Below are 25,421 nucleotides of genomic sequence, written 5' to 3' on the forward strand. Positions count from 1 at the left end.
TTGGTATGCCTCACAGGGTAGATATAATCTCAAAAGTGACCTCAAAGCCTCTCTCCTCCCTATGTGAGCCTACAGAACAAGTACAATCGTCATGCTGCAGGCAGGTAAATGAAGGTGAACATGTTAAGTGGAGCAGATGATCCAAGTTGCCCTCAGTCCTGGTTTTGGGATAGGAAGGTGCCTACAGCGTAACAATCTGCATGCATACACGGGTTTTTCTTGTTTCTACATTGATAGCCTTCTTTTCTTTCTATGGAATGGAGCTAAGGGACAGAACTTGCAGATGGTGATAGTTTTGCATGGGTGGAGGGACAGGACTACCTTTGGGGGAATGTTCTGTGCTTTAGCTGAATCACTTTATCATACAGTATATTTATTGATTTTATTTGTGTTATTTATTGACCACCTTTCTCACAGGGACTCGTGGTGGATCACACATAGTGAGTCCGTACAATTAAAAAAATGGGACATTCAGTAACCAGTGCATTAGGATTTTGGAAGTCTGGAACCACCAGAAAGAACTGAAGGACGGCATAAGTATTAACACGATACAATAAGGAAAACAGAAATTACATAGTAGGATCCTACTTACAATAAGCTATACACAGCAGTATCGACCACAGTCCCAATAATTTATCCAAGTAAGTTTGAGAACCATTTTGTACAGTGCAACCCTATTAGAATCATAGAGTTGGAAGGGACCACCAGGGTCATCAAGTCCAACCCCCTGCATAATGCAGGAAATTCACAACTACCTCCCCCCCACACCTAGTGACCAGAAGATGGCCAAGATGCCCTCCCTTTCATCATCTGCCTAATTACCTGTGCAGAAATGTTTTCCATCACCACTTGCTCAGCAGGCATAGGGATCAGTCCAAGACAAAACACACATTACCAGTTACAACCCCTAGAAAGACAGTATTTGTGCAGTGCCATTCACAATCAGAACAGTAACTTTGTGACTAAGGATACGGTTACTATAGTAATAACTGTAAACACTGGAATTGCAGTATCCCTGCAGAACCAGTGTGATAACAGCAACAGAAAGAAATGAAGCCTAAAGAACACAACTTCCTAAAAGCCAAAGGTATGCCTTATAAAAAAAAATCACTGGAAATTCCACTACAAGGAAGTGCAAGGGAAAGTTGTAATTTAGCACATCCTAACAAGTACTATAGTACTTGAAGAATGCTTTAGCAGTTCTCCAAAAGCCAAAGAAGATGCATGGATTATGATGGTATTGAATAGGAAGGAATTTCACAGATAACTTGTTAACACATCTGTGTGTGCCAGAAGAAAGCGGTCTACCCCAGTAAACATACGTAGGTTTTTAAGGGCAAGGACTCACCCATGGGAAGAGAATTCACCTAACAGCTTTTAGGTTTTTTTTTTTTTTTAAACGACCTCTAGAGTTAACTTTTATTTGTGTGTGTTAAGTGCTGTCAAGTCGCTTCCGACTCATGGCGACCCTATGAATGAAAGTCCTCCAAAATCTATCTTTGACAGCCCTGCTCAGATACTGCAAATTGAAGGCCGTGGCTTCCTTTATTGAGTCAATCCATCTCTTATTGGGTCTTCCTCTTTTCCTGCTGCCCTCAACTTTTCCTAGCATGACTGTCTTTTCCAGTGATTCTTGTCGTCTCATGACGTGACCAAAATACGACAGCCTCAGTTTAGTCATTTTAGCTTCTAGGGTCAGTTCAGGCTTGATTTGATCTATAACCCACTGATTTGTTCTTTTGGCAGTCAACAGAATCCGTAACACTCTCCTCCAACATTTTATTACTTTTATTTACATCATACTAAAGGGCTGAATGGTGTTGCAAGAGCAAAATGAGTGTTGTAAAAAGCTATCATTAATGGCCTCTGTAATATCCTCTCACTTTATGCTCATCTGGCACCTACCTTACTGTCTTTTAGGTACAGGCCCAATCACTTTTTACCCAGCCTTTTAATGGAGGGGTTCTATATTTTTAGCCTGAGAACTGTTTCAGGAATATCAGTTTAGGCTGCTGAATAGTGTTACATGCTTTCATGCCCTTTTTAGTGGCTTGTATTGCTACTGATATTTCTTACTGTGTCATTAGAGTATTGGTAGTTTTTTCTCTTTGTAAATTGCCTCAAGAGAGGTAGCATTTACATTTTCCAATTAAACAAACAATCCTCTCAATGTGTGTTGCATTTTGGATTTGTATAGGGCAGGTCTTGTAACTGCAGGCCCTGATGGAGAGAGGAAAGTGAGGCCCTCACCGTATCACACCAGAAGCATTTGAAATGTATTTAAGACATGGTATAATATAAAAAGGTTGGTCTTTTATGTATTTTACTTCATTGTCAATAACAGTTGTTATGAAACCTTCTGTTGACAACCTTCTGTTGACAATATAAACAATGTAGAAGATGCTGCGAGTCTTTAGTAAGAACTGAAAATAGGATACCAAATAGTCCTATTCCTCCTTCCTTGGATATAAGCCATCCGTCCCATCAACTAGTGCTGATATGGTTACCTTCAAGCTAATGAACGGTGTAAGTGGTTGCCTTTTGTACACAGCATCATCACGGGACATAAAGCACACTAAAGATTGAACAGAAAGGATGAGCATGGTTCTGCAGAATTGTTTTATTTCATACCAACTTTACATCTGTCATATCATCAATGCTGTCTTTTCTCTAGTTGTAAAACTGTTAATCTGCTTTTTTGGCTGTCGCTCATTCTGTTGTCTGCTCAGTTTCCTTCCCCCCCCCCCCCACTACTATCTGCTCTACCAAATGTTCCTCTCAAGGACCATCAGGCTCTTGTTGCTGTCATACCCGATTAGTCACACTAGCCTCCATTTGTAGACAAACCAAGTAGGTAGCCATGTTGGTCCAGAGAATTAAAAAAAAGAAAAGCCTGGGGGTGGGGGTGGGGGTGGAGAAGAGATGTTTTGGGCCATAATGCTTCTTTGCTAGCATCTCATGTAGAATGCTTTGCTGGCTTCTATAGGACCAGGCTTTTGTGTTCTCCAGGTACTATGTGGTAGCAGTCAGCAATACCCTGTTCCTATTGAAGCCAGCAAAGCATTATACACACACAGGATGCTGGCAAAGAGGCCTTAAAGAACTTTTGTCCCCCCACCCCTTTAAAAAAAAAAAATCAAGGCTGATGAAGTGTTCTGGTGCCCTTTAAGCTTTCACACCATGCAGTATTATTTTGATTGGTCTTAATAAAAAGTATTACAAGGCTATTTTTTTGACACCTCCATTTGAGAACCAACCAAAGTCGACTTATGGCTACACCTCATGAAGCGGGCTCCAGTAAGAAAGTTGCTTTACAGCCTCTGTAAAGCCTATCAGGAAAACTAGGGTGGAGGCACTGTTGTGCAGTTTCTGTGTGACAGTTGTATTATACGTGAAATGGCTTTGAGGTTCCTTCCACTGAACAACACCTCAATTCATGCTGATAGTAATAAAGAAAATTAGGTTAAATATTCTAGTACTGGGAGACATTCATAGGGCATGTCCAAAACAAAATTAGACACTTATTGCTGTTTTTAAACATCAGAAGAATGAAGACTTGGTTTGCTTTGTTTGCTTTTATTAATTAACTGATGTTAATGCCCTTCTGAGTTCTGCTTTGATCTATTAGTTTAACCATTGTCTCATCCAGATCACCAAAAAAAAAAAAAAATTGGAAAGACTAACGAATACCAAAAGAGCAGCCTTGTAAAAATGAGTTTTGCTGCACATTAAAGACTGCAGGGAGTTCAAAAGCTTGCAATGTTTGTCTTGGCCCATCCTAATAAAAAGTATTATGTAACTTGTTTTGGGAGTCTTTATTGTAAATGTATTTATTTGGAGGTAAGTCACTTTATTTAAATTGAATGTGCTTGAGAGCTTCAGGGTTACAGCCTGACTTTTGCATATAGTTGATCCCCAAATAAGTTTGGATAAGATTGCTACTTTAGATGCTGGGAAAACACAAAAGAAAGACCATGCATCTCATAGTAGTAAAGTCCCTAGTGTATCTTTTTAACAAGAACAAACACTTAATATTGTACATTGAAAAACCAATTGTTAGTGTTAACCTTTCTATGACCAGATGTTAAAAAAATCAAACTGTAATACAACTGCAACACAGAAACTGCTTTAAAATGCCTCTACATAACTTATCTGATGGTAATTGGGGATGGCATAGGCAAAATTTGCAGTAGATACTGGTGTATATGGTGAAACACAATCAAGTTCATTTGCTCTCCCACCACAAACTAATAGTTACCTTTACAGTGTAACTTCCATGGTACGGAAAAGATTATGTAGATAAAGTCTTTTTGAACCAGAAAAATAGGTTGCATGTAATTTCACTGTCAGCAAAGCAGAAAACAAGAGTTTGCAACGTATGTAGATTTATAGGAACAGCACGTCAACAATATCACCAGGCGCTATCACCAGGTTTAGGAACAGATAATGGCATGCACCTGGTAAGAATTAGCAACTATTTGTGCAATCTGAAATTAAAACATCATGCCCTGGGCAAGTTACACTAAATACTTCAAGCATTTAAGTTCCCCAGAACTCTTCATTCATTTGGATGTTCAGTACAACATACTAAAGAACAGGCAGATATTAAGCAGTTTTTAGAGTATGATGGAAAGGCACCCCAAGTCTACTGCTTGTAGTTTTAAAAAATCATCATGATGTACTGATGCAAATAATATCCTCATTTTGTTGCAATGTGTGATACTGTTGTATAATAAATAAGGATAATTAACATAGACTTGTTTATAGTTGGTATTTGGGCTTCTCTTTGTACAAATAAACAAATCACATCTTTTTCAAAATGTGCCAAATTCCAGATCACACAGAAGACACACGGAATATAGAGAACAAAGTATATGCAGTGATCCAGACACAAGTGTGACATCAGTGCTTGCTGTTGCATTATACTAGTTGAAAACTTTCAGTGGAGGGAAGCAATCAGTAGGAGTCATCCATCAATCTCTATTAGATGCTGTTTAAAGTTGTTAATAAATACCCCAGGTGGCAGAGTAAGCTAAGAGACAGCCAAGTTTGCCAATGACCCCAGATTATTCAAGGTGATGAAAATCTATGGAGAGAAGGATGCACTTCAAAAGACTCTCTTCCTCCAACTGGGCAAGTGACAAAATGATGAATGAGATTCAGTGTAAGCAAATGATGGCATAAAGGCAGAATCCTAATTTCACACATATACACTTATGGGATTGCAAGTAGTAGCAACTAAGGAAATAAGTTTCAGGAACATGGTGGAAAATTAAATGAAAATATGTTCGGATTCAAAGCACAGGAGTGTTACCTTTTTGCCATTCTATGATGTGGCCCTCATGTGAACCACTGTGCCCCAGCTCAAGAACAGTACTGAAGAACAGGAAAGCAACAAAATGATAAAGGAACTGAAAAGGAAAAGCTAAAGTGTTTGCAGACTAATTAAGAAACCACCTAAAGGGGGATGTTATGGCTTATAAAACGCAATATGGAGAAAACAGCTTTTCTCCACTTAACATTAGTTCAAACAAAAACGTGATCAGAAGTACATTCAGGACAGACAAAATACTTCACATAAAGTATATTTTAGCTTATGCTACTTACTGCCAAAAGTTGTGAAAGCCTACCGGCTTACATATCTTTAGAAAGGACAAATGGGGGACCAAGGACTTGCAGGGGACACTTCAATTCCCCTCCCCCATCAGATCGCCTTTCCCTTTCCTGAAAGCCCTCATAGCCTTTTTTTTCCTGTTCCTTCTCTTCTTCCCACACCACAGGCAACCCACCTGTATCTGCTGTGGCTCAGTGGTCGAGCATCTGCTTGGCATGCAGAAGGTCCCAGGTTCAATCCCCGGCATCTCCAGTTAAAGTGGTTAGGCAAGTAGGTGATGTGAAAGACCTCTGCCTGAGACCCTGGAGAGCCGCTGCCGGTCAGAGTAGACAATACTGACTTTGATGGACCTTGATGGTCTGATTCAGTATGAGGCAGCTTCATGTGTTCATGTGCTCTCTTGTCCTCATCTTTCCCTCCTTCCTTACCCCTGGCAGCCTTTCTCTGGAAAAGTCGTGGCAAACTTGTGCAGTCCTAGCTGTTCAGATGGGTCGAATTGTGTGTTGTTGGCCTGGCTGGGCCCATCTGTATGGTGGAGAACCAGCAATGACTTGTGGGGGGTGGGACTCATTGTCACTTTCCCCTATATCCCCTCCACATAATATTTCCCCTCTCACACCTCCTGGCAGCCCTCATGAACTAATTTTACCTCTGCTTCCTTCTTTCCTTCCCACCCACCAATGAAGCTATTTGCCCTCATCTTCAGCAATATTTATTATTTACCTCATTTATATCCCACCCTTTTCCACAATGGGGACCCCAACTGCCTACAGCATTCTCATTTCCTCCATTTTATCCTCACAACAACCCTGTGAGGTAAATTAGGCTGAGAGTATGCACCTGGACCGAAGTCACGCTGTGAGCTTCCTTAGCAGTGTGGTGATTTAAACCTTCATCTCACAGATCCTAGTCTGAGATTCCAACCACACCACCACACTGGGTTTTGTGAGTAGCTGCTGTTCAATAGCAGCAAGTAGCCAGGCTTAGTTGAGTCAGGCAAGCCACATGGTAGCAAGTCACCCATGGTAGCTTTCAGCCCTGACCCCAATGAGTTCCCTCAAAGGCTAAAACAGCCCTGAAAGTGCACTGGGGGCCTTTTACAGACAGAAATCAAGGCATGAATCTCTGAGGGCATTTTCTTCTTGAAGCTGCAGGTGCTGCTTCTATCATTTCAGAGGGTTTAACCCCATATATTTATTCTCTTCAGGTTATATATATTCTGAGTAGATAGTTTCATGGAGGTCTGAGGCTAAGTGGTCAGACAGAGAGCAGATTATCCAAGTCGAGTCAGTAGACTTTTTGGGAAATTATGTATCCTTTGTACACCCCTTTTCTAACAAACATTGTTTCATCATATTCTGAATCTCCCATGATACTTCATAAGCTTTCCACCCTTTTATTTAGGCAAATCTGGTCTACAGATTTCGCTGGACTACATTCAATATGCTTCAGAACAGCACTGAAGATACATTGAGCACACTACAGCTCCAAGCACACTTACCTGAAGTTACATTTTCTAGAAATTTTGTGGCTCATCACTGTAAACGTGGCTTATAGAAGTGCTATGGAAAATTTAACAAGGTTTATTGTATCTAAAACTGGCATTCAAAAAATGCACAGACTTGGACATGTACATATGGAGAAATTAAGAGCCCAAACTGAAAGCACTATTTTAATCTGGCCGAGTAGGCTTTGATATGCTTCTGTAAGCAGCAAATTCCCATACCATATCACAACACAGTTTTTGAAAAGCCCACTGCAAAAGCATTTTGCTATCTAGAGCTACGGCTATCTGGAAGAAAAAAAAAACAAGCCAAAAGCGGCATTGGAACTAATTTCATAGTTCTCTGAAATGCAGTCTGTATCTCTCCATTTCATAAGGCTAATAGAACCCCATTTGATTTTTTGCAGAATGGCGTGGGAAACAGGTTCAGAAAAGATTAACTCTGAACTTTACAAAGGTGAGGAAGATTCCACCAAGGCAGTTAATATTGATTTCAAGACAGTTGGCCGCCTTGACATTACAGTTCTTTGCTCTATATGCCAAGAAGCAGTCCATATTAGTCAACTTTTTCATCATAAACGAGCGCATCAGGCACAAGCTGTACTAGGATATCAGCGACCATGGATTGAGATACTAAATCTAAATAAGTTAGCCCTTCAGCAAAAGAAGCTAATTTTAGGAATGATAAATACTCCTACATACACTGAACAAGAAGCACACAAGATTGGCTTTTCATTTGAGTTCCTAAAGGAAAGCCTCAAAATTGCACCATACTTTTGCATCAACAGTGTTGAGCAAAGTACTGTATATACTAAAGAAGTAAGCAACCCAGTTATAAAAGCCGTAGCGATTTGTCAAGACAGAAATGCTCTTTGGCGTGCAAACTTGGAAGATATATTTGTTGTATTAGACAATTATGGAAACAGGCCTGGAACCTGCTTTCTTGGACTCTTTGATGGAAGCAATGGCATTTCTGCAGCAGAAACCACTTCAGCGGAGCTTCCCCTTTTATTTCTTGAACAGCTTTCTCGTATAGATTCCTCCTACCAAGTGAGTGAAGCCGAACAACAATTGCTAGATTCATTTCGGACTGTCTTTAGGGCAGATTATAGTGTAAGAGAAAAAATTTTCACCTCTCAGCCAAGGCAGAGCAAGAAATCTCCGCCAAGTGATTTCAGATGGATTCACAAAGCATATGCCAAGTCGTTTTGGCGAATGGACAGACTTTTACGACTTGGAAGAAATGAAGTTTCCAGGATTCGCTGGAGTAGCTGCTCAGCTGCCACCTGTTTAGTGGAAAAGATAATCAGCGAAAAGCAACACCAACAAACTCAAGAAGGGGAGGAAACACTTCAAAGGATAAGAAGAGAAAATGAAAGGAGCATCACGATACAGGAGGAGCTGGCTGACAATATAACCCTTGCAGAGGAAAAAAGCATCATAGCACAACAACATGAAACTCCACTCGTTATTAATAAAAAGACCAGCAGCATTGAAGAACAAGAGCCACTTGAAAAAATAAATGAAGAGGAAAAAAACAGTAGCATCGAGGAAGAGGAGGAGGAGCCACTTGAAGATTGGCTGACAAACAGTAATAAGCCTACACAGTCTGAAGAAGGTAGTGCTGGAATAATGCATATTGCTAACATTGGTATGTACATAATTCCGGCACCACCTCATCCTTTCTTACCCCAGCCGTACAGTGTATCAGTTTGAATGCCATACTAGCAGACAGTAATTTAATTTATGTTCTAAGCTTGCAACATATCGTTAACAGTATTTCACTGACAGAAAATAAAGAGTAGGGAAACATACCCCTCAACATAAAAATAAATATAATGGGTACCCCATTAGATCATTAGATCTTTGAGTGAATTCCTGAAGGGGGGAAGCTCCATAGCTGGCATGGCCCCATGCCGACATAAGCGCCCGTTTAACAGGCACTTATGCCATCCCGGGTGGCACACACGCTGGTGCCTGGGCACCCTGGAGCAACATGGACCTCTGCTGCCACGCCGGGACCTAAATCCCGGAAGCAGCAGGCCACATCGGTCTTGGGGAAGGTATTCCTGGGGCGTTCCAGGGCCCAGAGCTGACATAAGTCAGCTTTCTAACCCCTTCCGTCCTGGGAATGCCCCCTTGAGTTGCGCCACTCACAGCTGTCGCAGATATACCTACCCCCCAGGAATGGGCTGCCCATCATCCACACCAAAAGGAGCACGGGCCAGGTTAGGTAAAATAATTTCTTTGTCAAATGCATTCTAAAGAAACAGGCCCTCCTTTTTTGCAATTGCCAAAAAAAAAAAAGGTACAGGAGGAAAAGAACATTACTTGTTAAAAGAGAAAGATGCTTGGTTGCTAAAATTGTAATACATGCACCCCCAAGAAAATATTTTCATCTTGAAGCTGCAGAAATACTGAAGCAGGACTACTCCGTGTGTGTGTCACCCCGAAACTTCACCATTCTATTCTCAAGGACATCTCATCAGAAACCACCAGAATGATGCCCCATTTTATTTACACAAGTTGCTTCTGTTCAGAGAAAATCTGTACATGCCTAAAAAGAACTGATGAAATTAATTAAAGGTCATCATTTTCCAAACTTTGTTTGTACCAGTACTCGTGTAGGAAAACTCCTACTCAGACAATCTTTTAGCAAGATAAAAAGTTAAATCCAATAAATAGACAAGTTACGATATAAAACAAGGAATTAAAAACACTAGCAATACTACTAGTGGCAAATGTCTACTTTCAGCCTACAGAAAAATCATACTACAAGACACAAGAAAAAGGTACATACATTACTTGGAACCATGGGGAAAAGATAGCTAAGCTATAAAGAGCATGGTGGTTTATACACTATTAGAACCAAGACTGATACAGTACATGTTAATATATACACCAAAAACCTATATTTACAGGAGTTGTGCATAAAATGGAAAAAAATATTGCATTAGAATGATTGCCAATAGCCAGTATAATAAATTCTGTACCATTACACTGGCTTAACCTGTGGAATAAATGTAAAACTAGAAGCGTCTCACTCTCTCTCTTACCCCCAATTGATTACTGGGAGGGGGGATCTGAGATAATTTCATGAAAATAATACATATTTTATTGTTTCAGGTAATGCACATGTAGTTTTATGCAAAAACGGGGAAAGCTATTGGCTTACTAAAGAACATACCACTTACTCTGCAAAAGAAAGGAAGCGTGTTTTTCATAACGGAGGACATATCAGCTTTAATGAACCCAAAGGATTAGTAGAAGGAATTATTAGAACTACTCGTGGACTTGGCTATCATGGAAACCCACAGTTAAAAAAAACGGTTATTCCTGTACCTCATACCATTTCTTTTCCAGTAGATGATTCATGTCAATTTCTTATTTTAGCTTCTAATGGGCTTTGGGAAGTTCTTGATAAAAATGAAGTGGTGACATTAGCGCTAATTATGTACTCTGCTTTTTTAGAAAAATATCAATATGCCCAGCTACGAAAGAGCACCATGGATAAAAGTACAAAACTGGACAAGGAGCATTTTGAAGAAATTAAGTTTTCATGGTATTTGAAGCCAGATTTTCTTTTTACAGAGGGAGATTCGGAAGAAGACAATCTGGAACAGAATAATACAGAGGTTACGTCACCCATGAGCAGCGGCTCAGTGGAAGAAGAGAGAATTTCATCCGGCTCCTTAGCAGGAAGCCAGAGAGAGCAAAAATCAGAGAGCCCTTTAGAGAAAGCTGCTGAATCCTGCATATTTAATGAGGATACATCATTTTCAGAAGACACAGAAACGACCACATCAAGCTCTGGCAGCCAAACCAGTTCTGAGGAATCACGAGTGCTTGATGAACAGCACATATCTGACCATTTTGAATCAAGTGACAATCAGGAATCACCTTCACAAACAGAAGATGAAGAAACAGACGCTACAACATTTTATGCCCATGCAGCAAAATACATTAGTAAGCACCTTGTACAAGCTGCACTTCGAGCAGGTTCCCGAGATAATATCACTGTTTTGGTAACACTCTTAAATGGATGTGATAAGATACCCACTTATGTTTAGCGTGCTTACGAAGGTAGCCACTGTGAAATATGATATGCAACTACAGCTCTAGTTCTGAAGAAATAGCACTGGAAAAAATACATTTTAAGGTAGTTTAAGAATGAGTGCAATGTTTTCCTGTTTTATACCACTTTATTCAAACCTGAGCACCTCAATATAAAACTAAACACTGGTGAACTGTCATTTTCCTTGCTAAGCCCAAATTACTGCAAATTTACAATCTGCACATGTAAGTTTCTGCTAGCAGTTCAACATTTAAATAGATTAAATCATCTTTTCTGACACTTGGTAGATTTCATATAATGAAAATAACTAAAGAATTAGTGCAATATACTGGACAGATCAAAATAAAATGGACTTTGGAAAACAAAGTTGCAGAGTTCATTACAGACAGACAGTAGTACTTATGTTACAGGTACAGGAGCATCATTTATTACTGTTCTACCCATGAAGGAAGAACTTAATCCCCTCAAGTCCTGGGGGAAAGAAATGTTAGCTCTTCAATGTAACTGTACATATTGTATACTTTTAAGCAACTCTTAAATAGTACAGAGTAAAACAGATGTAGACTACAATGCAGTACCCTATTTACAGTACATTAATATCCCAATTTAAAATCAAGTTGAATGTACATAATTGTTAGTGCACTGACTGATTTGACTTTTAGAGGGACATAACTGTGTTTTGGTCAACAGTGATTAAACATAAATCAGACTCTTGGTTTTTGTTTTACTTGGAAAGTTCTCAATAGTTCATGAAAAACTCTTGTTACATTAGCAGTTGAATTCAGTGGTTGTGCCATTTTATGAACAGAAAACAACTGAATTAAGCTTGATTTTATCACTTGAAACTGGGTTGACAAATTTACACATAGCGTAACAACTAAAAAACCAATTGTTCTGCAAGCACAGATCTATAACATTGTTAATGCTGCACGTATTTTGCAGTTAAATTATGAAAATGTGGAATGTATATTTAAATGGTAGATACCCACATAAACAACATTTTGCATAAATACTGTGAATAAGCTTATAGGATCTTCAAAAGGTGTTATAAGTTAGTTATTTTTTTCCCATACCACAAATGGACAATCGCAGTTCTATTCATTATACTTTAACAGCAACCGATAACCAAAGCCTGAGGAACTAACTGGTTAGCTGCAGATCCATGGAGTAGTTCGGTCTATCCCTAATGACATGTGATAGTTTATAAACCTTTCAACTGAAGCAAGTCTATTCAGCTTCCTTTCCCCCCCCCCCTTTTGCTGAAACAGCCAGTGATACATGCATGTTATTAAAAATTAGGACAAAATCATTCTGTATTAGAAACGACTATTTCATAAGTCTCTTCGATTTTGGAAGCTGTATTGGGCCAGGTTAAACACTCCAAATTCCACTGTTATTAACAAGTTAGGAAGCAGAAAATATTCAAGACAGTTTAAAGCAGCTGAAGGTTTAGTTACTACAGCATTGACTCTTAGCTGGTTGTGTTGGTTCAGTAAGATCTACTCCTCTTCCTCTGACGGAGTTGGCCCCTGCATTCTGTGGTTCATTCTTTGGCAACTTTTTAGCTACAATGAAAAGGTAGTAAAAAATCAATATAAACCTTTCAGCATGTTTTAAACCATATCTAATATACCGAGATGCATGCATGCATAACATATATTTTGAAACATATCGACAAAAACGTCTCCTAACTTGCTTTGTTCTGAGAAATCTTTCAGCTTTCAATACCTTGTGCCCTAACAATTTGTATCATTCAAAGGCTAGTTTAGGTGGTTTATTTTGTCTCCACACTGTACTCCAAGTAAATGCCTAGTTTAAACTGGGTTGCAAGCAAGGCAGCTAATCCATAGGTATTTGCCTAGAGCTCATATGCATGGATGCCTTCAGAGACAGGAGATTCTAATGACAAATGCTTACATGAATATGCCTAATCAACATGTTTAAATAAATTAACAGGGTAACAAAAATACCCACAGAGTATTATATATCCAGCAGATTTTACATAAATATATCTATTCCCTACTTTTCCTTCTTTTAGTCTTCGGTTGTGCTACAGACTTCTGCCAGTGAATCCCAGTACTAGGAGATGTTCTCCAGGTACACAGTGAGGGCTGAAAGGCCCACCCAGAATTTAACAGTTCTGCTTCCCATGCTAGGCTTTCAAGTAAAAGTAAGCAGTACGGGGGGAAAAAAGCAGAGACAGATGGTAGTATAAGTGAATCAATTTACAAGAAAACAATTTTCTACTGTTACAAAGAATTACCAATGTCTTAACTAGACTTAAGGCAGTGGTTTCGCTGGAATGCCCTGTGTTAACTGGTATCTACTTGCCTGAATGAATTAAAAAAAAAAATGACAACTAAAATCTGCTTTAGAAACATGCAGCAACATCTCACAGGTTGATCAAAAAGCTCCAACGGACAACCGGAAAACATAGCTCCCTTTGCTTATTAAACCAGTGTGGCAACCTTATAATAAAAAATACTGCACAGTGTGTTTAGCTAATACTCTAAAGGAATTCTATACCTACTCAAAATATAGGCTTGCATCTAAAAGAATTGTACATGGTATTTTACACATGTAACAAGTCTTCCCTACCGCCCTTCCCACTGCAGCCCCTCGTGTCCCCAGAACAGCTATTACTCAGGGAACCCCTCTTACCTAACAAGCAATGCAACAAGGGGTGCTGCACTGCAAGGTACACTTTAGATACATGCAGTGGTTCACTAATATTCACAGATATTTAGCCTATACATCAGGGAAGCATTTGTGTCTTATATAGTAAATGGAAAATTGTCTAAGAGCCAAAAAATGTAAGAGACTGCACAAAAAACAAGTCATATCTCTGGCATTTATATTAACCTACAGGTTTTTTTACAACATTGTGCATTCCTAACAGTGCTTAAACAGGAGCTGATCATTTTGCACATTGTGTACAATATTACAGGATCCTTCTTTTGTTCACCATAGAAGCTCAAACAAACCTTTATCACTGGAACAGAATGGCAAGAAGTTTTTTTTTTTTTTGCCAAACAGAACTCAGGGTTCAGTGGCAATATTTGTCCACTTTCCATATCATAGTAGTCCTTGGTGAACAAAACAAAATGTTCTATTCCCATACCAAACCGTTTTTAAAGTGTACATTCCATTAAACTGTTGACTTACCAATTGCCATGAATATTTCATTTACATTCATTGATGTTTTAGCAGATGTCTCCATGAACAATAAACTGTTGTCATCTGCATAAGTCTGTGCTTCCTGTAAATTAAGCATAATTTATTTTCTCATGCAGCTGTGGTTTAAACAGCACTCTGTTGCTACTAGCTGAAGAATAAGTATTGTTTCAAAGTCTGAATGTTAACATAGCTACAGCTACATTAAAAAAAGCTTGCTCTATTTGTGGGGAGTCTTGCAGCATCTTAGATTAACAAATCTATTCTAGCACAATAATTTGTGGTCTACAGAGCAGTTTTTCAGACCACTTCATGCATCTGATGAAGTGGCTTCTAGTCCATAAAAGTTTACACTACAATGAATATTTTATCAAGTTTGTGAGTTATGTGTGGTGTCATCAAGTTGCTTCTGAACTATGGCATCCCTATGAATTAATCACCTCCAAAATCCTTTTGTTAACAGCCATGCTTAGTTCTTGCAAACTGAGGGCTTCCTTGATTGAGTTAATCCATCTCATGTTGGGGCTTCCTCTTTTCCCTCTGTCTTCAATTTTTCCTAGCACTACTAACTTTTCCAGTGACCCTTGTCTTATCATAACATGACCAAATTACGATAGCCTCAGTTTTGTCATTTTAACTTCTAGGGAGAGTTCAGGCTTGACAAATTAGACAACTCTAACAAGTACCATATGCATATTTTGTTTTGTTTTTCATGAAAAATCCTGAACCTGAAGTTCTGGAAAAAGCTTGTGGAAATGACAGGAACTGAAGGGGAGAATATCCCCTTGATCAATTAAATCTGAAGCAAGGAGTAAACATTTGAGAATTGAGAAAACCCTCAAGCAATCGATACTGAAATATGGACACATAAAACTGTGCAAACAAGATAAATGTGAACTATGCAGAACTCTCAAACAGAAACAGAAAATAACACTTTTACTTAGTGTAAAACAAAGAAGGTGTATTTGCAGGCCTCCCCACCTCCCAATCTATTTTTATTAGGGAGAATATATGTCCTGCCCAGTGCTACAGGAGAAAATACAGGAACACAGCCTTCACAGTAGCTATCATTTTTTAAGCAATCCCATTTCTAACAACACTGCCTACAGAAACAGGTTTGAAATTGAAGGCCAGAAATAACAGCATCCTGAAAGACACAAGAAAACCGCCAAAAGCAAATTTTCTCTACCATGGACGATTTAGTACTGAACATTCACAATGAGGGTAATTAGCTGGTTCTCCCTTAAGTATTAGTACTACTGCTGAATTTAATCACATTCCTATCACAATTCAAGGAAGTATGAAATGGGTCCCCCCATTTAATCCCCATAAAAATCCTGCAAGGTAAACTAGACTGGAAGATAAATCCAATATTTCTCAGTATACTTCAAGAGTAAGCAGAGAGATTATTCCAGGTCTTCCCCATCTAAATCCAATCCTGCATCTCCTAAAAACCACACTGGCTCAATATTCCAGTAAGGACAATCATTATGCTGCAGGGAATATATTCACAAAGTGCCTAAAAATGCTAGGCGCTATATAAAAATTAAAGAATCGTTTTGCCTGCAGACTTATAATCTAAATAGAAAATCAAGGTTCAATAGTGAGTAAAGGGAATGAGTTAATGGGGAAAAGCCAGAACAAACAGAAGTGTCTTAAGACAATATCTGAATGTTAAAAAGAAAGACAAGAATGGAGTTTCATTTTATTTTATTAAATTTATACCCTGCTCCTTCCCAACCCAAGTCAGGCTCGGGACAGCTTCCAACAATATATGTATGCAATTAAAACACAAGTTAAAACATAGGATTAAAGCATACAATTTAGAAAGCCAGCTAATTTCACTTTCTGCAATATTTTTTTTCCTAAGGAGAGGAGAGCCCATCAGGGTTTTGTGCAGAGGGCCAGTGATCTAATCTGATGTCAGTCTTCAAGGGTATGGAGACAGGAGTAAGGGACAGGGGAGGCCAGCTGCTCTATTAACCATTGCTGCCTCAACCATATCAGTGGCAAGTGGGAGGCCATTCCACTGGCAAGAAGCTGCAACAAAAAAGGGACGCAGACAGGGAAGAGGAGGATATCTTCTGGCACATTTACATAGAGCATTACATCTTTCAGGTCCTGCAACTATAATGTGTGTTATTCACTACATAAGAGATGGGTATGCTACTCCACTCAAAAGCTCCAGATTACTGCTATGATGTTTGCAGTCAATATGAAGGTGTGGCATAAGCAGGCATACAAAGAGCTCATTCTACTTGTGACATATGTCATCCTCAAGTATAACATTTAAACATGGCCTGTTTCCCAAACACTGTTTCCCAAGCTTTACTTTGATGTTTTGTTGAGGGATTCTTTTTAAGGACGAAAGCAGCTAAAACATTAGCCATAATACAAAACCAAACAAGCTTTCTGTCTACAATGAAAAAAATGATGAAAGGCATTGTAATGTCTATGTAACATTTGGGCAAAGCTACAATTCATTATCTTATACTCTAATAACCAAGTCTGCCAAATCTGAGGATACTTAAATCCAGTGATCAGAGCTGTGAACGGGCAAAAAAGATCTTCCTAAAAAACTGAAAAGGCCTCAGGTGTGCAGGAAAATGTGAAATACAAAAATACATTGGGGTGGGGGTTAACCCCCCAAAGGATAAAAGGAGCATCTGTAGCTTTAACAAACGGATTCCCTCAGTGGCTGTTACTAAGCAGCCACAGCATTCCAGGCTGGGTTTCAGTGAGTAAAAGGTAGGGGGAGGGGGCAGGGCCCTTTCAAAGGCTGATTTGGCCTTTGAGGGATGACTCACTGGGTTACCAGCTCCAGGCTGGGAAATTCCTGGAAATTAAAGGGTGAATTCTGAGAAGGGCAGGGTTTGGGGAGGGGTCCTCTGCTGGATATAACGCCATAGAGTCCATCCTCCAAAGCATGCATTTTCTCTAGGGGAAGAGATCTGTCATCTAAAGATCTGTAGTAATTCAGGGAGATCTCGAGGTCTCACCTGGAGGTTGGTGACCCTAGGCCTGGAAGCAACCAGTCGGTGTCTTGACACCACCCAATAGTGTGACTCAACTAAGTCTAGCTACTTGCTACTATTCAACAGCTGTCACAGCAGAGAGACAGATAAATGTAGGTTGGCTGTTGGATGGGAAGGAGAGAAGGAAACAGGAAAGGGGGAGAGGCTACAGGGCCTTTAAGGAAAGGGAAAGAGGAAATAGTGGGGGTGGGAATGAGATGCCTCCTGCAAGTCCTTATGGGTTCCCACTAAAAACCGGAACTTACCTGAAAATCTACAGCCCTTTTGTTAGCTAGGTCGGCTTTATTTCCTGCTAAAGCTATTACAATGTTAGGACTTGCTTGTCTCTGAAGTTCTTTTACCCAATTTTTCGCTCTTGCGAAGGATTCCTGTTAACCATTTAAAAACAAAAATAAAGTTGATTAAATTGATTTCATCATCAATAATTAAAAGCACCTTAAGCAGACTTAATGTTTCAAGCTCATAAAGATGAACTTAAAGCTGATCCCTGACCACCTTAAACTAAAATACAAATGTTAAGCAAGCATCAGAACTGAAGCTACTTCTTTCATTATGAACGTTGCATACAGTTGAAGCAAATTTGACTGAAGCAATCATCTCAGTTTGCGTAACAGGAAACGGGCTCAAGTCCAACAAAAACCACAATGAAGCCTTGGCCAGAAGCTTAATTTGGGAAGATTTCTGAGTACAGGTACAGGTCAACTTAACCTAATTCATACATTTACCAGGAACTACCACTGAAGCAATGTGATGTACAACACCCACCTAGGTCTAGCATGCACATAACCTTCCACACATTCCAAGGCCACCATACAAACAGTAGAACTGAGACCCTTCTTATTAAAAAAAGTTCACAAGCCACTGAACTTTAATTATACTATGTGTATCTTGCTGCTTCTGAATCAGTGCCTAATTAGCAAAAAACCCAAAAAACCCCACAACATTCTTGCAGAACTGACAAAACATCTAAAATCAATTTATCAACATTCCAATTGTCAATTATTTATTGCAACCAGCATTTTATTCATACAGCAAGGCTGGTATCAGAAGAACCACACAATTACTTCAAGTAAGACTTTAGGTTTGAGCATCTCAACAACAGTATGAAGGATTCAACTACGAAAGGAGTAGCATTGTTTTTAACAGCAGCCCTCTCCCCTGCATTATATAGCAAACTGCTTTGAAGCAAAGCAAGAATAAAAAAGCAAGAATACCAATGGGCACATGCAAGTTCCTGGGGGAGTCCCTAAAGTAATACTTTAGATTCCAGCCTAAATCACTCTGCAAAAGACACCAAAACCTTGATTAGAAAATGAAGCCTAAAGTATCTAACAGTTAAGTCTATTTATTTTGTTTGTTTTAGCCAGAACTCATTTTTGTCTTCCTCAAGGCAGGCAAAAACCAATCAGCCGACAAGCTTGAGCTTGCAAGCCCCAGAGTGTGGGATGGAACCCATGCCGTCTCTCACGCATGTGCAAGCACACAACAGTTGTGGCCAGAAGGAGGAGCTGGGAAGAACCAACAGCAATAGAAAGGCAGTGTGAGATTAAAGTGGAAAGGAGATGGGGAAGAAGAATGAAGAAGAGGTGTGTTTGTGTGTGGGGGGAGTAAAAGTGGGGAAGACCTTTTATGCCACAGTTAACACACCTGCTGCCAGATTCCAAGAGAGACAGCAATCAAGCAACGAGGAAAAATGCAGTGCTGAAATAAATTCAAGGGCCATCTTGCCTAGCACATAAACTTACTATTGCTTTTCAGTTATGAAACCAGACTGAATTCGATTTGTTTTCTTTAAGACATTGTTCTTTACCAATGTTGTTAGAGGGTAGATAGGTATTGAAATATATTCATGTATGTAAACAAAAAGGTAGTTGAAATACATGAAGGTGAACAAGTTCTTCCTCAGGTTTATCATTCATGTATATGTGCAAAAGGCTTTAGCAAATGAGACTGAAGACTAGAAAGGAGTATGTGCCCCAGAATTCTGAAACATGATGGCACCTGCATCCTCTAAGTTTGCTGGGAAAGTTCATAGGTGGGTTATCATGTCTCACTGGGCAATTATCGTCTGTTTCCTAATCTAAGCCTGTTTTTTCCATTTAAAAACTTTTTGCTACTCTTACACCCATTTTAAAATCTATCATCCATGCTAGATCCTGAAGAACCAATCAAGCTGATTCTATACCCCATTTTTCTTTTCTTACTTCAAGAAACATTTTCTTCTATGAAAACAGGCTGAATCTCCAGTGCAACCCTATGCAGATTTACTCTGAAGTAAGTCCCACAGTATCCAATGGGGCTTTCTCCCAGGCAAGCGTGCACAGGATTACATTGCTAAACAGTAGCTTTTGTCCATCACATACTCTGGCAAATGTCAGTGGTGAAGCCCCAGTCATTTGTTGCAGCAACCAACCAAGAGCCTGAAGGCATCTTACCACGTGCATTGAGACACATTTTTGTGGAAGGAAGCCCACTTCATCAGACACATGCAGTTACCATATGGAAGCTACATGTTTCCAAGTACAGAGGAAACTTTTCACAAAGCAAGGCCAAAAGATCAAGCACTGCAAGTGAACCGTAGGTGGCTCAGTACTACACAAAGCACAATGCTGAATACAAAATCCGACAAATGAATTCAGCATCCAGCTAGCCGCCACTGGCAACTCACATACAGAGAGATGAATAGTGACTTGGTGGCAAAAAGCAACATCAGATTTCGAAAACCAGAAAAACTTAATTTAGAAAAGCTGTATATAAATACATTAAATAAGGACATCTTAAAAAAAAAACACCTTTGTTTTACCACTTTTTGACTCCATACATGGAATATCTATATCCTGCAGATATCCAAATGTTCAGATTGGATAAAAGTCTGTTCTGTCAGTGTGCCCCCAATCTTGGGGGAAGAGCCATGCTTGTAAAAAAATCACCGCCAGCTCGGGAGGAGGAGCAGGTGCTGTGTTGTCACCCCTCGGTGGGCTACGACGCAACCGTGGCTGAACCCACCACAGCTACCCTTCCCCACCACAAAGCTCAGGCAAGTGGAGAAGGACGGGGGGCACTGCTGCCTCCAACCACCACCTTCCACTGATGCAACAAAGAATCCCCCCCATAGGTTCCCGGCAAACAACACTCCTCTGCTGGAGGAGGGGAAGGACAGGAATCACCAGTGCCACCATCATTCCCTTCAGAGCAGTGGTTGGTCTGGGTTAGAAGGGGGAAAGGACTGGCGGGGAGACTGAAAGCAAAGGGGAAATGAGTGGTAGAAAAGGGGAGGGAAAGAGGGGAGGAAGGAAAGGCAGGGGGAACAGGATGCCCCTCTTCACAAGTTTCTTGAGGGTCCCCACTTATTTTGATTACAAATTCCAGTCATTCATAACTTACAAGCAACATTAAGCTTAACTAGTATGACAATGAAAAGATTGCCTGCATCCTAAATTTTTGGACTGAATGCTAGATCCGAAGAAAATATCTCAAGGCCTGTGGAATGACACATTCAGATGCTTCAAAGCATGCAAGCTAGTTTCTGTTTGGACAGCAGTCCTAACCCCCACCCCCCAAAGCAGCCAGAAACACTCTTCTCTCCACCACCATGACACACAGCAAAGCAACAAATACATAACTCAAAGGCAGCATGCTAATGATACCTTTAAAACCATCATTCAATCTACTAGGTCATAATTAATTTCACTCACCTCATTAGTTATATCATATACAACTATAGCTGCCTGAGCTCCTCTGTAGTACATTGGTGCCAAACTGTGATATCGCTCTTGACCTGCTGTATCCCAGATTTCAAATTTTACTGTTGTGTCATCAAGACACACAGTCTGTGTTAGAAAAGCAGCTGAAAGGAAAGAAAAAGGAATGGTGATTCCATACGTACTTCATCATCTTTAGATCACTATCTTCTGCTGGGGTGAATACACAAAAAACGTAATGCAAATTTCAAGCTGTGCAAGTTCAAGAGTTCTTACATAATGCCTTATTTTTTCTTTAAATAATTTCAGTTACAATGTTAATACCTGCAGTTTCAGACAATATGCTCTGAAAATCCCTTAATTCCCACCACTCTTTATTTGCCCATTTTTAAACAAAGCCAAGCATGACAGAGTTCTTCTCCTGCTCCAACTGCATATTTGAGCCAAAGAATAACTCATCCTCCCGAGCACAAGTACTTTACTCCTCCTCCTCTACATCCTCCCACACAATCCCAATGAACTAGATGCGACTGCAGCAGCAAGCGGGAGAAGGGAAGACAGACTGGTCCCCAGGGTATCTGAAACGCAAGCCATGAATTTAGGAAAACCACTCTGAGCCTCAGGTCTCCATCCCCAATGTGGAAATAATAGTAGTCTACCTTATAGGGCTGTTTTAAGGACAAGATAGCCTGTGGAACATTCTGAATGCTGTCAATAAACACTTAAGAATAGGCTTAGAGCTGAAGCACAGTGCACCTGGCATTTTGTGCACTGTTGAAACAACATCAGAGATGCTGGGAGGAGAGCAGAAAAAGAGGAAACTTCTGTACTTTTGCCAGCTTCAATGCCACTGCCTACCTGAGGACTGGCTTTTGTACAAAGCCCTAGCAGGTAAGTTAAGTTAGGAGTGATTCTTCAAGTAATTCTTTGTTTAGATCTCTACTGGTTTTATTGCTGGTAAGCCACCAGTTTTCTGTTAATGGTTTTATTGCGTGTGTTACTGGTTTTAATTACTGCTTCATAAAAATTTAAGTTTAGCTGCTATTTTATTTTCGTCACTATTTTACTAGTTTTTTATTTTATTTTTAACCTAATTGCTAGCCACGTTTGTATTACTGTAACAAAAGTTAGGATGGAAATTTTATCCCATGAAATAAGCAAATTAGTGGTTAGCACAAGAGATGGGAAGGGTTGGTTAAGGGGACTGTTTTGGAAAAGCCCATGACACTTCTACTGATATTAAGAGAGGGGTTTCCTCCCAATCCTAATTTTGACATACGTTAAACAGTCCGAAAGCCCATGGTTCTCCCAACAACATGAGGAGCACTGCATATTTCTCATGCCTTTCTGAGAGTCAGAACTGAACTTCAGCAAATAACCTTTTCCCCTGATCGATAAAGCTTATTAGCAAACCCAATTCCAAATAGGGTGTGTGCTCTTATACTCCTACAGGTGTGTTACTGAATTATTCCAACAACTAGTTAGAAACTAAGCAGTCAAAAAGTTGTCAAGTAAGTAATATGCTGCTAATTACTGTTTAGGAGTGTCGATTGAACACAGTTTTTTAGGCAAACAGCAGGGTTTCTGAAAGCTTGAGAAAGCTAAAATCCCAGATTTAAAACATTACAAAAAATGTTATATCTAAAACACAATAAAATTCAATTTAGGTTAAGTGGGCCAAATAATGGTCCAATAACCTCCTAACGGTTTAAAGAGCAAATACACATGTAAGAATTCAAAGCTTTCCTATTAAAGAAGTTCTCAAACTTTTAAAGATGCAGAAATGTATTTAACAGCAACAATGACAATCCTGTCATCACCTAACAGGAGATTTAAAAGACGATAATCATAGGAACAATTTGGAAAAGGGACAAGAGGCAATCAGAGAAACTCTCAACTTATCATAAAGCCTATAACAAAAGAAAAAATGTGTAATAGTTTCTGGCAACTGAAACCCACAGGGGGCAGAGCCCCTGAGCTCGGGGAGTACCAGAGAATCTGCCACATAGCTCAGTGGCGGGTAACACATTAAAAGGTGCAAGGGAAAAGATGATATGCCAAAACTGTAAGAAAATAATACAAGTAACATACATGAATTTCACGGCTGCCCCTTTTATATGATATTGTGGCCAGAATACAATTATACACTCTTTCAGCATACAAACCTGCAGTTTACCAGTTTACCAAATGTAAGTTTACCACTTTACCAAATGTAAGGCAACTTCATTTGCTCTGAGTAACTTCAATGTTCTTTGCACAAAGCCCCATCTCTAACAATATTGTTGCCTGAATTCAAAGACAGCTCCTATTATTCTGCCTATTTCTCAGTCACAGTAGAATTCTTCGACCCTAGCAACCAGAAAAGAGGCAGAAGGCTTTTCCTCCTTACCAGTTATTAACATAACATTGTGATCAGGCAGCAACAGCCCAGCCTCAAGCAACAGCCCAGTCATTCCTAGACGCTGATAGATTTAGAGTAATATACACTCTTATAGTGGCAGCCATCTTAAGTTAAGAGGTGGTAAGGATGGGTCACTATTGAAGAGGCCAAACCTACAGACATAGGCATCACCTCCTTCCTGCCTTACGGCAGGACTTCGCATAGTTGTAAGGAAAAGGAAACAGTTGTGAAAGGATTCTTCAGCTTCACACTATGATCTCCAACATATTCTGCTTGAATCTGATGAAGTGAGCCCTGATTCATGAATGCCTGCTTCAGAATAAATGTTGTCAGTCATTAAGGTACCACTGTTTTATTCATATTCTACTTCAACCATTATTCAATGTCCGAGTATCAGTGTGCTAGTCACTCTCTCAATTTGGGTATTGCAGACTTGCCCCTCCTACCTATCCACTTCTGTCAAACACTTCAAGTCTCTTCAAGACTAAGGAAAACTTAGTCCATAAGCAACAATTCTGATGTGAACCACAATGTGTTGAGATACCCAAGTGACCAAAGGGACATAACATTGGTGAAAAATGGAACAAACAGGCAAAATGTTTTCCTAACATGCCTGCAAGAGTGAGAAAGCCCTACAGAAAGCTGAACTGTGTGGATGGGTTCACAATGGCTCATATGTTAGACAGTACATAACTAAAGCAATTTAGCTGTCTCGATCAGAAGAACAGTTCATTAGTAATTTGTAAGGAAGATCTGCCAGCATCAGAAGAAAGTTGCTCAAATGAACCCAGAGTTTAATCATATAATCCAAGAAGCTGTAGTATATGTAGTGAAGATGGAAAAGCAACTAATAGTACAATCCTAAACAGATTTCATCATTATATGCCTACTGAAGCTAATGGGCTTACAATGGTGTGAGTGTTGGGGATTGCACAGTAAATCACTTATCACAAAGGATGCAAGAGTTAGTTTGAGAACAACTTAATGGGACAGGGAAGTATTCTGAAGTTCTAACAAAACGCCTATCACTAATTACCGCCATTCAAACTCCATGTAAGCATTCAAGTTTTAATTGCAAATAAAACATCCAAACACGGTTTTACAGAAGCAAGTTCAAGTGATACATTAAGCAAAGATACATGACATTTGTAACTTCTATTTTAATAATTTAGTATTTGTAAAAAAAAATTCTCTTAAAGTGTCAAATTTTTGAGGGCTTAATCTAAATCAGTGTTTTATATGATGGAATGATACTGTAAACAAGGATGCCAGCTTTTTTGAGTTATACAGAACACCTTGGCGGAAAGAATGAGATCTATTGAAAACTCCGCTATAAACTACAGCTGATTTTAAATGCAAATGCTTGCAGTCACTGTATCATAATTTTATGCACATACACTGCTCTCTCCAATTTAAATGCTACTTAGGGTTGTTCCAGCTCCCCCTTCTACCAGCATAACAGTTGTACTAAAATTTATAATCTGTCTTTATAAGAAACTCTGAATACAGAACACATAGCACAATGCAATAGTTACTTTACAAACAAATATAATAAAGCTCACAAGGTTGGTACTTGTCACAGTAAACAATTCAGAAAAGTTATTGCTCTTGGTGTTATGTACTACAGATGAAAATAAAGAATTATACATAAAAATGTAATTTTCTCACCTCCAATCGTACTCTCCTGAAACTCATGAAACTGGCCTTTTACAAAACGAAGCACCAGACTTGATTTGCCAACAGCAGATTCGCCCAGAAGGACTAACTTGAATTGACATATTTTATTCCCAGCATTGGGCCCATTGGGTCTAGTTGCTCCTCGGTTGGCCATGTCCAAACTAGAAAGGAGTCCCTTGTTTGATTCTTAAAAGGAAGTTTCCAGGATGTGAAATTTACTGCTTCTTCAACTCAAAACAA

General features: G+C 39.5%; 2 protein-coding genes across 2 annotated transcripts; one reads left to right on the forward strand and one right to left on the reverse strand.

Annotated features, from left to right (window-relative positions):
• The first annotated feature begins 7,526 nt into the window (after positions 1 to 7,526).
• PP2D1 (protein phosphatase 2C like domain containing 1) lies at positions 7,527 to 11,221 on the forward strand. The gene is given in 2 exon segments (XM_056857075.1): positions 7,527 to 8,769; positions 10,245 to 11,221. Coding segments are annotated over 2 exon segments (2,220 nt in total).
• A 79-nt stretch (positions 11,222 to 11,300) lies between these two features.
• Positions 11,301 to 25,421, reverse strand: RAB5A (RAB5A, member RAS oncogene family). Its single transcript, XM_056857352.1, has 5 exons — positions 25,173 to 25,421; positions 21,098 to 21,249; positions 17,648 to 17,770; positions 14,359 to 14,452; positions 11,301 to 12,758 (listed from the first exon to the last, which is right to left on the reverse strand). The coding sequence occupies exons 1-5, from the start codon at positions 25,333 to 25,335 to the stop codon at positions 12,643 to 12,645; spliced, it is 648 nt and encodes a 215-aa protein (XP_056713330.1). The 5' UTR covers positions 25,336 to 25,421; the 3' UTR covers positions 11,301 to 12,642.

Source organism: Euleptes europaea, chromosome 11 (assembly GCF_029931775.1).
Source record: "Euleptes europaea isolate rEulEur1 chromosome 11, rEulEur1.hap1, whole genome shotgun sequence".
Lineage (NCBI taxonomy): Eukaryota > Metazoa > Chordata > Lepidosauria > Squamata > Sphaerodactylidae > Euleptes > Euleptes europaea.